This window comes from Camelus ferus, chromosome 2 (genome assembly GCF_009834535.1).
Source record: "Camelus ferus isolate YT-003-E chromosome 2, BCGSAC_Cfer_1.0, whole genome shotgun sequence".
Lineage (NCBI taxonomy): Eukaryota > Metazoa > Chordata > Mammalia > Artiodactyla > Camelidae > Camelus > Camelus ferus.
This window is the reverse complement of record NC_045697.1, coordinates 39,515,550-39,530,783: the sequence shown is the minus strand read 5'-3', so window position 1 is coordinate 39,530,783 and position 15,234 is coordinate 39,515,550. Positions and strand designations below refer to the sequence as shown.

The window sequence follows — 15,234 nt, the reverse complement described above, 5'->3', positions numbered from 1 at the left end:
TCCCAGTTTCATTCAATTAACTTGAAGACATTCATTCTTATTTCTTTCATAATATGTAGAAATTATGATCATAGACATTATTTTCAGTAAAAATAATGTAATATAATGAGTCCAGCCACTGATCAAGGGATTTTCAATGCCAGGCACTGTGCTCATCAGCTTGATAGGCATGAGGCCTGAATGACATGGTCTCTCCAGTTTCATCCATCAGTGACTGCTGGCACACAACATGTACGGGCAGGAGTGGTAGGAAGGATGTGTGAATAGCCAGGGTGGTTTCAAATCATGAAAAGCATTGTATGTCAGGCTGAGATTTCAATGCATAAAGTAGGGATAGGTGAAGAGGAACCAGTGAAGAATTCTGATATGGGAAGTAGTATTTTTATATTTGCATGATGGAAAGTAACTTAAGCAGCACAAGAGGGAAAATGGTGCCAAGGGGCAGAGCAGAGTCGGGGAAACCAGTGAAAGGCTACTGCAGCAGTCTCCCACAGATTGGCTAGTTTCCAAGTTTGGCTGATCCTTAAAACTGCCAAGGAAGCCCTTTAAAACACAGGTCTTGTGCTATACAGCCGGGCCTTGTTGTTGATCTCTTCTGTATGGAGTAGTGTGTATCTGCTAATCCCAAGCTCCTAATTTATCCCTTCCTCCCTCCTTCCCCTCTGATGACCATAAGTTTGTTCTCTGTGTCTGTCCACTTGTGTCATTTTTTAGATTCAACATTTAAGTGATATATATTTGTCTTTCTGTCTGACTTACTTCACTTAGTATGATAATCACTATGCTGTACACCAGAAACTAACACAACATTGTAAATCAACTATACTTCAATTAAAAAAAAAAACAAAAAAAACCACGTTTTGAAGGCCTGCCATGAGTTTTCTGATTCAGTCTGGGTCACCAGGTGAATGTGATAATGAGCCAGGAGTAGAATTCTCCTGCCTAGATGAGAGGCACTGAGGAAGCACCAGTGAGGGCAGGAGAGATGGATGAGACACACAAGCAGTAGAATTAACAGGTTTTAGTGATGGATGGACATCAACCTGGAGTGACTGTGTGGACAGATGGGCAATTTGCTAAACCTCAATGAACTCAGATGAAGCATTCGGATCTTCAGGGGAAAGGAAAGATGATGAGACAGTCCACGGAACACACAGGCACAGGTGAGCACTAGGCAGTTAGACATAGATGTAGGTTTGCCAGGGAGAGCTGTGGACTGAAGGCCCAAGAATGAGCCCACTTAATAACACTGTGTAATTCTGACTGAGAAGGAAGGGTCCTCAAAGAAGATGGAAGACAGGCCAGAGAAATAGGAAGGGAAGAACTATTCAATGTGCATTCAAGCATTTAATGGGGAGAGCTGGGTTTGGGGACAGAGTATAAGGGGCCTAAATTCCAAGTAAAGAAGTCTTGATTGTATATTATCAGCAAATGGAAGTGGGGACAGGGGGAGGCCACACAATGACCGCTAAGGGTTTCTTTACTTAAGTCAGGACTACGTTATGATCAGGTTTGTTCGGGGGAACATCATTCCATCACTGGTAGAAAAGAGATGGGGACAGGGTGAGTCTAGAGGTGGGAGAAGAGTCTGAAATTGTGTGGCTATGATAAAGGCCTCGTCTAAAGCAGTGGTGGGGGTGGACACAAGACACCCACTTCAAGAGAGAGTATGAGTCACAGCAGGAACGACAGAGGAGGAGGAGGAGTCCGGGGCAGATGAAGGCTTCCAGCGTGGCAGGCTGGTGGCTGGTAAACTGAGTTTGGAGAGGGCAGAACACAAAGTTTTGGAGGTGATGTTGTGGGTAGGAGAAATTTGAGGTGCCCCATGGTTTTTTATGGGTAGTGAAAATATGGCTCTATGGCTCTTCTGATAGGCTGAGGCTAGAGCTACAATTTAGTTGTCAGCAGTAGGGTAACTGAAGTAAAAGACAGTCACCCAGGCAAACACATACTTAGCGAGAGTAAATGGTGATCAGCAGTGATTGTCAGGAGAGTGAATGTGGGACTCAGAATCAGATCTAATACTACAGCTACTGCCTGATCTACACCAAGTGCAGAGAGACATACATTCTTTATTTGATTATTGCTATACTCAGTGCATGAATCTGTGGGGTTTGTCTTTTTGGTGATCACATCACACTGACATCTCATATTGTGCTAGAAGTTAACTAAAATCCATGTATAATTTTCTTTCCTTTTTAAAATATATTTTTATTGAAGTATAGTCAGTTTACAATGTGTCCATTTCTGGTGTACAGCACAATACTTCAGTCATATAGGAACATACATATATTAGTTTTCATATTCTTCTTCACCGTAAGTTACTACAAGATACTGAATGTGGTTCCCTGTGCCATGCATGATTATCAATTGAACTGTCACTAATTTTGGTCTCCTCTTATCTATGAACCTAAGTATAGGACTTTCCTACTATACTAATTACATCACATTTGATGCTTTTGTTGCAAGAAACAGAATACTGAACTAAAAGCAGTTTGTCCTATGGGGACGTTTATTCCCCCCATGTAACTAAAAGTCCAGAGGTTATGTGTGTTCAGGGTTGGTTCAGCAGAGGAGCGATGATGAGGAACTGAGGCTTTTTCCGCCTTTAGCTGCCAACCCCAGTGTGTCGCTGGTACACTCATCAAGGGCAAAAGGTGGTGGCAGCAGTGCCATGCATCCTGCCTTCACACAAGGACATCTGAAAGCAGGATGGGAGATGGGGCATCTTGACACAGAGGACTACTATTTTCCTTTTTTTAATTAAAGTTAAAAAAAATTTATATATAGTAAAAATGCATAAATCTTAGGTGTACAGTTAAATGAGTTTTGACAAATGCATACACCCATAAAACCCACTTCCTTATTGAGAACATTTTCATTACCCATGAGGGCTCCCTCGGGTACTTTCCTAGTCAATCATCATCACTGCCGCCACTCCCAACTCTACCCACAGACAACCACAGCTCTGATCTCTTAAATCATTCTCTTTTCTGTAATTAGGGATGAAAATATTTCCCCAGAGCCCTCTGCCCACAGCACACCTCCCCTTACATCTCTCTGGTCCAAACTGTGTCACTGGGGACCTTTAAGTCAATCACTAACTCAAGAGGATACCATTATAGACCATTTTCATGATTCATTTACCTGTCAGGGCTGAGGGAAGGGCCCGTCTGACCTCAGCACATTACTACAGGCCCAACTAAAACAGGTGTTTTGCTTTTTTTTGTTTTAAAGCAAGGAAGAGTAGGGAGAGATCCGTATGTGTACACACACACACACACACACACACACACACACACACACACACACACACCCCCATTCTGTTGGTCTACGGATTCAGCCATCCAGTATCTGACCTATTCTTCCAGCTTTATTTCACTTGCAGAAGTGCTAAGTATGCACTCGAGCAAGTCAATGATTAAAATACTGCAAATGACACAGACAAATGACCTTCCCTGACGTGAACAGTAATACATTCCAACACTCTGATCAAAGTTCTTCACCCAGGTCCAAATAAAACCAAATTTACATTTGTCTGGGCCTCAAACTTTCATTGATCCCACAAAGATACACGAGAACGTCACCCACCACTTTGTTTACACAGAAGTGTGTCACTGGATATGTTTAGTACTTTCCGCCTTTCCTCCGGCTCAGTCCTTTTCATGAGCCTTCACTTATTCTCAGCTCAGATATTTCATGTCTCTGTCACTCTAGTGTATTTACCACCTGTTCTGTGCCTATTTCCTCTTTCTGTGTACTTCCTTCTAAAAGCTGAGCTCATGAGAATGATACTTTATTTTTTAAGTTGCCGTTCCATTTTTTCCTGTTTTTCAGTATGTTAATGATATCGTTGTGAGCTTCCCAATACCTTTTTAATTCAGCTTCCTTTGGCTTATATCTAATGTTTCTATTATCTTAGGAATCAAAAAAAAAAAAAACCTAAAAAACAAAACTGCTTTCTAAACCATATGCAGGTTTACATATCTAATAGCGGCAAGCACATTCTTATCATGGACTCCCAAGTGACGCTGGCATAGCCCAGTTCAACTAATTTCCGTAACTTCCAGTCCATCCTCATTGGCTATAATTAAGTCTAGAAAATCACACTGCCTTGTTGCATCGTTTACCGTCACAGAGAGAAGACTATCAGCAGGGTCAGTAAGAAATGCATTAAATATTCTGCTTTAGCAGAATGATGCTTCAGAGTATAGACATGGAGTTTCCAGTTATGGCATTTATCTGCCTCTAGGCCAGATCTGAAACTTGCATTAGCAGGGAGTCATATTCATCTACCTAAGAGATCTGCATTTGGCTCCCACAGTATTATCGGTTTGTGTATCTTGTACTCACAGGATGTTCCCCACCATGCTTAAACCTAGCAGCTCAAGGACTTCCAAGCAGGGCACTCTTCCAAAGATCTCAACAGGTGTTATTTCATTTACACAGCATGTGAGCTTCCCTCGGTGTATTCTAGTGATTATCTGTTATCTCAGCAAGTTAGTTTTGCCTAGGAGATCATATTTCTCTATTTTAATTCTATTTTAGGTTTACCTTATTATCTTATCAGCCCTAGCTAAAACGTATGTGTGTTAAAAAGTGTTTATCAGAGATACGTAGCTGAGACAAAGTCAATCAATTTTTAATATTTTAAAAAGAGACTGTCTGCAAAGTACTATAGGAACCAGAGAAACACATTTAAGGTAGATTTTTTTTTCTATTTAAAAATTATTTAAATGCTTTGTGGCAAAACTGATACAAGGCTGTTGGTGTTTTTGTTTTTGTTTTTTTTTTTCCTGACATTTTCTCAGCTACCATGTTACCTCAACCTTAGGCCACATTTGACACTCTCCAAAGTAGCTCATTTTATCATTTTATCTGAGCACTTTTCTTCCCTTCCATCAAATTTCAGTTTAAAGGGCTCTTTATCAGGTTGGCAAGATTCCTGTTAAATGCATTTCTCTCAGAAGTACTCCATCCATTACAGGGAGTCTCTCGTATTCACATATAAGCCCTAGTTAAGAAAACCTCATTTTGGTTGGGTCCTACATGATTCCCCTTAACTTTCATTTCTTCAAATTCACACCTCAGCTGGAAGAAACAAAAACACGCCTTCAAGGCCCAAACCAAGTGCCTCTGGTTTTTATCACTCATTGCCATATAAGTCAACAAGAACACAGTGTGGTCTGTAAATATGATAAGTCTCAGGAAACCTCCTGAGGGTACCTCTCATATCAGTTCCATATCAAGATTTACCTCAATATAAATGGGAAATAAATAAGATGACCTCCCTCTCGACCCATATCTGAAGGATCTGGTTTGGATGTTCATCCTCTGACTCTCAACGGTAAATCTTTAGAGACCTACACACACTTACCTACTGTGTAAAAAATATGTTATAAATTATTAGTCAATGTACAAAAAGATTTAGATAGTATATGTTATTGGTTCCTTTACAGGTTTTAAAAATACTCTCCTTTACAGGTGATAGTTACCAAGGACCACATATATGGGACATACAATCCGAGGTTGAACTTGAAGTGTGCCAGACACAAGAGAGACCACTAGACATGGTCATGCTGTCTTCAGGAATCTGTAGTCTACTCAGTAAGCTAGCACTCCTGGACACAGACTTAAGCATGTATCCCGGCTGTAACACCAGGCTTCCATAAAAGGTGGTACGCCCAACTGACCACAGCACTGGGTTCACGTAAGTGCTTTTGAGATGAGTCTACAGCAGCCAAGGAAATATCAATTCACAATCATTCCCCAGTCTTAGAATATATATCACTTTAACAAACACTTGATACAGAGAGTAGATTTCATAAAAAGAATTCAACAAACAGAACTAATAATCTGAAGTTATATCCACACAGAATTTTTAAATAAAAATCATTTAAATAAAATATCTTCCATTCAGGATACAGCAATATTGAAAATTAAATACCGAAGTTACTTACTTTTACCATGATAAGCCTCGCCAGGTTTTCACACCTCTGGTTATCATTTTCCATATACTCTACTTCAAACAGGGTATTATAATTTTCTAGTATTTTAGCCATTATCTTGTTGCAAAGGTCTTGTTCTTTCATGCCTTCAAGCCCAGGTGGCACACTAGAAAGAAGGAAAATATTAAGAGAATTACTTTGTAAAAACAAAATGCCAGCACAGCTGACTTGGGCTTATACTTTTGACATTTCCTGAATGATCGATCAGTCTTCTTATGAGGACATATGAGATGTCCCATAAGCTCTATACTGACACAGAGAATGCTGCTGGGACAATTAGAAAATTCCCAAGATCTGAATAGCTTGTGCTGAATAAGAAAAGTACACTTTGTTCCAGGAAGAAGGTATAGGTTAACATGGGTGCATTAATACTTTGTATACCTTAGAAACTGCTACATATATATACACATTTATAAAAATTTAAAAGCAAGAAAGAATAAATGTTATGACAAAAAGAATTAGTGTTTTATCAGGACAGAAATACTCAGCCACACAAATAATAGCAGCACAGTCTTTATTTAAGGATTTCTTAGATGCTGCATGAAAGGTACAAAACTTAAAGGAAAAGATGAAAACCTCTGGGGAAAATGCTGATAATTGTTGAAGCTGAGTGATGTGTACGTGGAAGATTTATTATACTATTCTCTCTTCTTTTGGGTATGTTTAAAATGTTCCGTAATCTTAAAAAGAGGTATAAAAAGCTTTTGAATGCTGAAGACACCATATATAAGGTAGAGAAACAAGCAACAGACTGGAAGAAGAGAAATATCTCTTCAGTAACATGGACAACTGACATAGGATTAGTAATCAGACTATCTAAAGAATTCTTACTAATCAATAAGAAAGTGAATAATTTTTTAAAAATGGAAAAGGAAGACAAATTGAAAAATTCATAGAAGAAAACACCTGGACAGTTAAGAATCTTATGAAAAGATACTTAACCTCACTGAGTAACAGGAAATGTTTAAATGCTACTTTAAAAAGTAGCACTGAAGTATTAATTAATACTCATCAGTATTAGTTTCCTATGGCTGCTGCAACAAAACTATGGCAAACTGGGTGGCTTGAAACAATTATTCCCTCACAGTTCTGGAAGTCAGAAGAGTAACACTGGTATCACTGGACAGAAATTCAAGCATGAGCAGGGCCATATGCTCTACAGAGACTCAAGGGGGACAATCTGGCTGGCAGCATTCCTTGCTGTGGCTACATCACTTTCAACTACAGTCAAGGCCAACATCTTCAAATTTCTCTCTACTCCATCTTCATGTGGCCTTCTCTCTGCTGCCCATGTCCAAGCTCCCTCCACCCGTTTCTTATGAGGATACATGTGATTGCATTTAGTGCCCACCCAGAGAATCCAGGATAATCCCTTTGTCTGAAGATCTCTATCTTAATTACAACTGCAAATCCTCTTCTTTTCCCCAAATAAGGTAACATTTCCAGTTTCCAAGGACTATCACCTGATATCTTTGGGGTACATTTCTCAGCCTACTACACCATCTTTGGGGTACATACCCTAAGGTGACTCCCAATGACTCACACTCTTGTACTTCCCTTCGGGTGTACGCAGAAACTGTGACTTGTGTCTGATCAAGAGAATATGGGAAAGGTTCTGTGATGCCGCTCCCATGACTATGTTACATTGTGTAAGACTCGATCTTAGCAGACTGGAGTGAGGATTCTGCTGCTAGCCTTAAAGAAATAAGCTGCCTCAGTCAGAGAGGGCCTGTGAGAGAGCCACATGGCAGGGGACTGATGTGGACCTGCGGCCTCTAGCTCACAGCCAGTAAGAAGCCAGGGTCCTCATCATGCTGCTGCAATAAGTGAGTCTATCAACAGTTCTAATGAGCTTGAAAGCAGATTCTCTCCCAAACTAGAGCCTCTTTATGAAAGCTCAGCTGATAATCTGATTTCAGCTTTGTGAAACTAAAAGCAGGGGACCCAGCTAAGTTGTGCCTGGACATCTAAGCTACGGAAAGTGTGAGACAGCAAATTTTTATTGTTTTAAGCAACTAAATTTGTGGTGATCTGTTACACAACAATCAAAAACTAATACTGAGTTTGGTACTTGGAAGTGGGTTGCTGCTGTAACAGGTATCTAAAATGGGGGAGTGGCTTTGGAACTGGATGGTGAGAGGAGACTGGAAGAATCTGGGTAGCATGACAGAGAAAGCCTAAAATGCCTTCAGCAGATTATTAGGAGAAATCTGGACTTTTAAGGACACTGCTGGTGAGAGTTTAGAATTGTCAGCCAGACTTTAGTAAGAAAGCGATAGGGTCAAAGGAGAGTATGTTACATCTTACAGAAGTAAAATAACAGGCAATGAGGGAAGCTGTAAGGCATGCTGGACAAACTCAGGCTGAGCCCCACAGCGTGAATTTCAAAACCCTTTCATGTTCCCTGTACTGATGACTGGGGGAAAGATGAATTATGGCCTCCTAGGTCTTCATGTGAAAATAAACAATAGGTCTCAGTAAATAATGATTTTAAATAGAATAAAGAATGCAGGAACAAATGACTGTCATCAGGCAGTAGAAGTAACCACAGCAAAGACAATAAATCAGTCATAAGACTCCCAGTTGGGTTTCAAAGGTAAAAATCAGCCTGAAGCACATTCCTGAGCTGTTCTGCAGGATCCAAATCCCCTTAAGCAATCAGCCACCAGATTAACTGGAGTCTAAGGAATGATGATGCTGACCCTTGCTGGCTCTCATGACTTCACTCAACTAGGTGCCTGGATTTTATCAACCTAGAGTGACCTCTGCCTTATTTTAATGCTAAAATCTCTACTCCAAGGGTGCATTCTGCCACCATTTTTGAACAAGCAACTTATGTTTGAGTATGTTGACGACTGTGTAAGCGCATCTACAACTCCACCTCTCCATGGAGGATCACACTCACCCTTTTATGAACATGCATGCACCCCATAGCTTAAAACTTCCCTGATCTTGCTGTTCAGGGAGACAGTGTTTTGAGAGCTATCTCCCCGTCTCCTTACTTGTCACAAGTAATAAATGTTTCTGCTTTAATCAAAAGTACTTGGTCTGTTCATTCGCTAAGCACCTCAAGTGATGGACCCATTGCCTCCAGTAACAGAAGAAAACAAGAAACACGTTATTGAAAACCGGAGGAAGGGAGATCCTTGCTTTGTTGGCAAGTTTAGTGAAATTGTATCATGCAGTTACGTGGGAAACAGCATTTGTAAGCAACAAGTTGTATAAACAGTCTAAGAAATTTCCAAGCAATGTTTTGAAAGCACCACCTGGTTTCTCCTTGCCACTTATAGTAACATAGAACTTGATTTTAAAGTTGACTCTACAGATGGCAAAGGACACTGAAACTAACAGATTCACCACCGGGAAAGCCACCTTGACAGAAAAGGTTGAGACTGTGACCATATAACCTTATGCTAAAGCCTCAGTAAGTTCAAAAGTCCAGATTATTGTTAGAAAAATTTCAGATGATTAAGGGTATATCTCACAGACCCTTTCAATCAAACCAGAGGGCCTCTAGGAATTTAAAGGCATTGCCCCTCAGTCATCTTAGCATGCACTTGAAATACAGAAAGGATCATTTTGGAAAGATCTGTGAATATGTCTTTTTTCTAATGGAGTGAATCCCAGTGAAATCCACCGTAAACTTCTGTTTTTGAGAAATTTATTTCAGCAGAAACACTGCCAAGTTGGAATGAAAGGGACAGATAGGGTACAAAATGAAAGGAGGCTGCTAGATTTCCAAAATTCTATTGGCAGGAGTCAGGCTGATAAAATTACTAAGCTGCAAACATTTTATCAACCTAGAGTGACCTCTGCCTTATTTTAATGCAAACATGTGCTGACTTTCATCAAAAATGAAGGATGACTCAGAGGGCAGAGCCAAGAACCAGGAGGGTGAAGTTGAAAACCATGGAGCAGTATTCCCAGATCTTGAAACCTAGTCAATAGATTCCCAGAATTTGCTGGGCTGGATATCAGAAATATCATAAGCCAGTGAATTTTTAAAACAATCTTTCATTTCCTCCTGTTTGAACTAGAACATCTAGAGCTGTTATCCTATGCTTGTTCCATCATTATATGTTAGGTGTGTTGGGGCAAATAACTTCTCTCTTTAGTTTCATCCTTTGAGGATACCTTTTTCAACCAGAAAGTCACAACCAGTTTTGAGATGTGTTTATTGCAAGTTATCAGTAGGAAGAAGAAAGAATCAGTGAACATGAAGCTAGTACAATGGAAATTACTGAGTCTGAGGAACAGGAAGAAAAAATATCAAAGAAAAGTAAATAGAGCCTAATGGACTTATGAAACACCAGCAAGTGAAGCAACATACGTATTGTGGAAGTTTTAGGAAAAAAGAGAGAGGCGCAGACAGCATATTTGAAGAAATCATGGCTGAAAACTTCAAGATGTAAGATTTGAGTATAAATATTCAAGAAGCTCAAAGGGCTCAAAGACCCACCCTGAGACATACTACAACTTTCAAAAGACAAAGAGAGAATCTCGAGAGCAGCAAGAGAGAAGTGAATCATATACAAAGAATCCTCAATCAGATTATCAACAGATTTCTTACCAAAAACTTTGGGGCAGAGACTGATATATTCAAAATCCTAAAATAAAGAAACTGTCAACCAATAATCATACATGTGGCAAAAGTGTTCTTCAAAAGTGAAGGAGAAATTAAGATATTCCCAGATAAGCAAAAGCTGAGGGAGTTAGTGACCAACAGATCTACCCTGTAATAAATGCTCAAGGGGGTCCTGCACAGTGAAATGAAAGGACACTAGACAGTAAACTGAAGCTGTATGGAGAAATCAATATTTCAAAAAAGGTAAATACATGGGCAATTATAAAAGCTTGTGTTACTGTAACAATGGTCAGTAACTGCACTGTTTTCTACATAATTTAAGAGACTACTATACTTAAAGTTCAAAAAACTTATTACTGTAAAAGCTAGTAATACTGTAACTTTGGCTTGTCACTCCAAATCTAAGAGACTAGTGATTTAAAAGAATTATTAGTTACCCTGATATCATAACCAGACAAGAACACTAAAAGATAAGAAAATCACAGGCCAATATTCCTAATGAACAAAGACACAAAATCCTCAACAAAATATTAGCGAGCTGAATTCAATAATACATTAAAAGGACCACACACTATGATCAAGTGGGATTTATTCCAAGGATGCAAAGATGGTTCAACACTTGCAAATCAATATGATAATCACATTAACAAAGTGAAAAGACAAGAATTATATGATCATTTCAATAGCTACAGAAAAAGCATCTAAGTTCAACATTCATTTATGATTAAAAACTTGCAACAAAGTAGGTGTAGAGGGAATGTACCTCAATATAAGAAAGACTATGGGTGATAAGCTCACAGCTAACAACATATTCAATGGTGCAAAGCTGAAAGATTTTCCTCTAATATCAGAAACAAAACAAGGATGTCTACTTTCACCATGTTTATTCAGCACAGTATTGGAACCCATAGCCAGAGCAATTAGGCAAGAAAAAGGATTAAAATACATTCAGAGTGGAGAGGAAAAAATTAAAATGTCACTCTTTGCAGATGACATAATATTATATATATATAAAACCCCAAGGGCTTCACCAAAACATTATTAGAACTAATCTGTGAATTCAGTAAAGTTGCAGGATAAACAAAAAATACACAAAAATCAGTTGTGTTTCTATACACTAATAACAAACTATCAGAAAGAGAAATAAAGAAAACAATCCCACTTACAATTATATCAAAAAGAATAAAAGACCTAGGAATAAATTTAAACAGGAAGTAAAAGACCTATATGCTGAAATCTGTAAGACACTGATGAAAGAAACTGAAGAAAATACAAATAAATGGAAAGATATCCTGTGCTTGTGGACAGGAAGAATTAATATTGTTACAATATCCATAATACCCAAAGCAATTTATAGGCTCAATAAAATCTCTATCAAAATTCCAAAGACATATTTCACAGAAATAGAAAAAAAAATCCTAAAATGTGTATGAAACCACAAAAGACAATGAAATAGCCAAAGCAATCTTGAGAAAGAACAAAGCTGGAGGCGTCACACTTTCTGATCTCAAACTATATTACAAAGCCACAGTAATCAAAACAATATATTATTGGCATAAAAACAGGCAAACAGATCAATGGAACAGAATTGAGAACACAGAAATAAAACCATGCATGTATGGTCAATTTATAACATGGGAGCTAAGAATATACAGTGGAGAAAGAACAGTATCTTCAATAAATGGTGTTGGGAAAAACTAGACAGCCACAAGCAAAAGAATAAAATCAGACCACTATCTCACAGGGAATTAAAGACTTGAGTGTAAGATCTGAAACCATAAAACTCATAAAAAAGACATAGAAGGCAAGCTTTTTGACATACATCTTGGTGGTTTTCCTTTTTTAATGAGACTATAGTTGATCATTATGTTGTACACTTGAAACTAATATAATGTTATATGTCAAGTACATTTCAATGATAAAAAGAGAAGTATGTTAAAATATAAAAAAAGGAATTACTAGTTTATGTCTTGGGGCACACAATGTATTAAAGATATAATTTTTGACATCAACAACCAAAAGGGGTGGGAATGGAGCTGTAAAGGTGCAGTTTTTGTATGTTACTGATCCTAAAAAACTGACATTTATTAAAGCTGATATTTATACAAATTAGAATATTAAAACTCCAGGATAGTAAATATAATTCTCATGGTAATCAAAAAGAAAACAACCATAGAATGTATACAAAAGGAATGAGAAAGGAACTAAACCTTTCAGTACAAAAAATGAACACAAAAGAAAATACTAATTAGGAAATAAGCTACAAAAAAGCTGTTAAGGCTTTCAACTATAAGTACTAGCAAAGTAATATACAACAACAATCATGATAAATAATTAACACTGCTCTATGTTATATATGAAAATTTTTAACACAATAAATCCTAAGAGTTCTTATCACAAGGAAAAAGTTCTTTTTCTTTTCTTTTGTATCCATATGAGATGATGGATTAACACTAAACTTATTGCAGTAATCACTTCCTTATATAAATAAGTCAAATCATTATGATGTAGACCTTAGACTTATACAGTGTTGTGTGTCAATTATACCTCAGTAAAACTGAAAGGAAAAAAAGCTGTAAGGCATATAGAAAACAGATACTATACTACAGTAACAGAATTGCTTTAAATGTAAATGGACTGAACTCTTTAACAAAAGACAGAGACCTGCAGAATGGATAAAGATACATGATCCAACTATATGCTGTCTACAAGAAACTTGAGATCCAAAGACACAAACAGGTTAGAAGTAAAAGGATGGAAAAAGATATTCCATGCACATAGTAAGCAAAAGAGTGCAAAGGTGGTTATTCTAATATCAGACATAATAGACTTTAAGTCAAAAAGGTTACAAGAGATAAGGAAGGTCATTATATATTCATAAAAATTTCAATACAACAAGATAACTATTACAAACATTATGCATCTAATGACAGAGCAACAAAATACATAAAGGAAAAATGGACAGAATTGAAGGGAGAAACAGACTGCTCTACAATAGTAATTGGAGAGATTTCAATGCCCCACGCAGAACAACAGATAGAACAACCAGACAGAAGATAAATGAGGAAACAGAGGACTCAGAGAACAACAAATCAACTAGACCCATCAATATACCCAGAATGTTCTACCCAGTAACAACAGAATGTACACTCTTCCCAAGTGTACATGTGACATTTTCCAGGACAAACCATGTGTTAATGCCACAAATTAGGTCACAATACATTTAAAAAGACAGACAGTGGAAATTGATGGGAATACAATCATTGTCGGAGATTTTAATACCACATTAACATCACTAGACAGATCTTCCAGACACAAAATAAATGAGGCAACAGAGAAATTAAATGATACAATAGAAAAATTAGAGTTGGTGGATATTTTCAGAGCACTACACCCCCCCAAAATAGGACATACATTCTTTTCAAGTGCACATGGAACATTTTCTAGGATTGATCATGTACTTGGGCACAAAAGAAGCCTCAACAATTTTAAGGAGATAGAAATTATCTCAAGCATCTTTACTGACCACAATGCCATGAAAATGGAAATCAACCACAGAGAAACAAAGGAGAAAAAAAGGAAACAATGGAGATTAAACAACATGCTATTAAAAAACCAATAGGTCAAGGATGAAATCAAAGTTGAAATTAAGAAATACCTTTAGACAAATGAAAATGAAAACACAACCACACAAAATTTATGGTACACAGCAAAGGCAGTGCTAAGAGGGAAGTTTATAGCAATAAAGGCCTTCCTCAAAAAAGAACAATCTCAAATAAACAATCTAACCCACCAGCTAAAAGAATTAGAAAAAGAAGAGCAAAAAAACCCAAAGTCAGCAGAAGGAAGAAAATAATAAAGACCAGGGAGGAAATAAATAAAATAGAGATTAAAAAGACCATAGAAAGAAATCAATCAAACCAAAAGCTGGTTTTTTGAAAGAGTAAATAAAATCGACAAACCTCTGGCCAAACTCACAGAGAAGAAAAAAGAGTGAGCACAAATAAGCAAAATAAGAAAGGATAATGGAGAAATTACAACAAATAATATAGAAATACAGAGTATCATACAAGACTATTATGAAAAACTATATGGAACCAAAATGGATAACCTAGAGGAGACGGACAAGTTTCTGGAAACATACAGTCCACCAAGACTGAATCAAGAAGAAACTGACCACTTGAACAAACTGATCACTAGAAATGGAATCAAATTAGCAATAAAAAACCTCCCTACAAATAAAAGTCCAGGACCGGACAGCTTCACTGGGGAATTCTACCAAACATACAAAAAAGAACTCATACCAGTCCTTCTCAAACTTTTCCAGAAGATTAAAAAGGACGGAATACTCCCAAACTTACTCTATGAAGCCACCATCACCCTGATACCAAAACCAGGCAAAGACACTACCAAAAAAGAGAATTACAGACCAATATCACTGATGAACACAGACACCAAAATCCTCACCAAAATATTAGCAAATAGAATCCAACAGCACATAAAAAAGATTATACATCATAATCAAGTGGGGTTCATCCCAGGGACACAAGGGTGGTTCAACATATGCAAATCAATTAATGTAATACATCACATCAACAAGAGAAAGGACAAAAATAACATCATCATCTCAATAGATGCAGA

At 37.6% G+C, this 15,234-nt stretch overlaps 1 protein-coding gene across 1 annotated transcript in view; it reads right to left on the bottom strand.

The window, feature by feature from the left end:
- FAM13A (family with sequence similarity 13 member A) overlaps positions 1-15,234 on the bottom strand; it is a 266,497-nt gene that overhangs the window by 159,875 nt on the left and 91,388 nt on the right. The window contains 1 exon segment of the mRNA XM_032498189.1: positions 5,961-6,114. Within this exon segment, the coding sequence (XP_032354080.1) occupies positions 5,961-6,114 (154 nt within the window).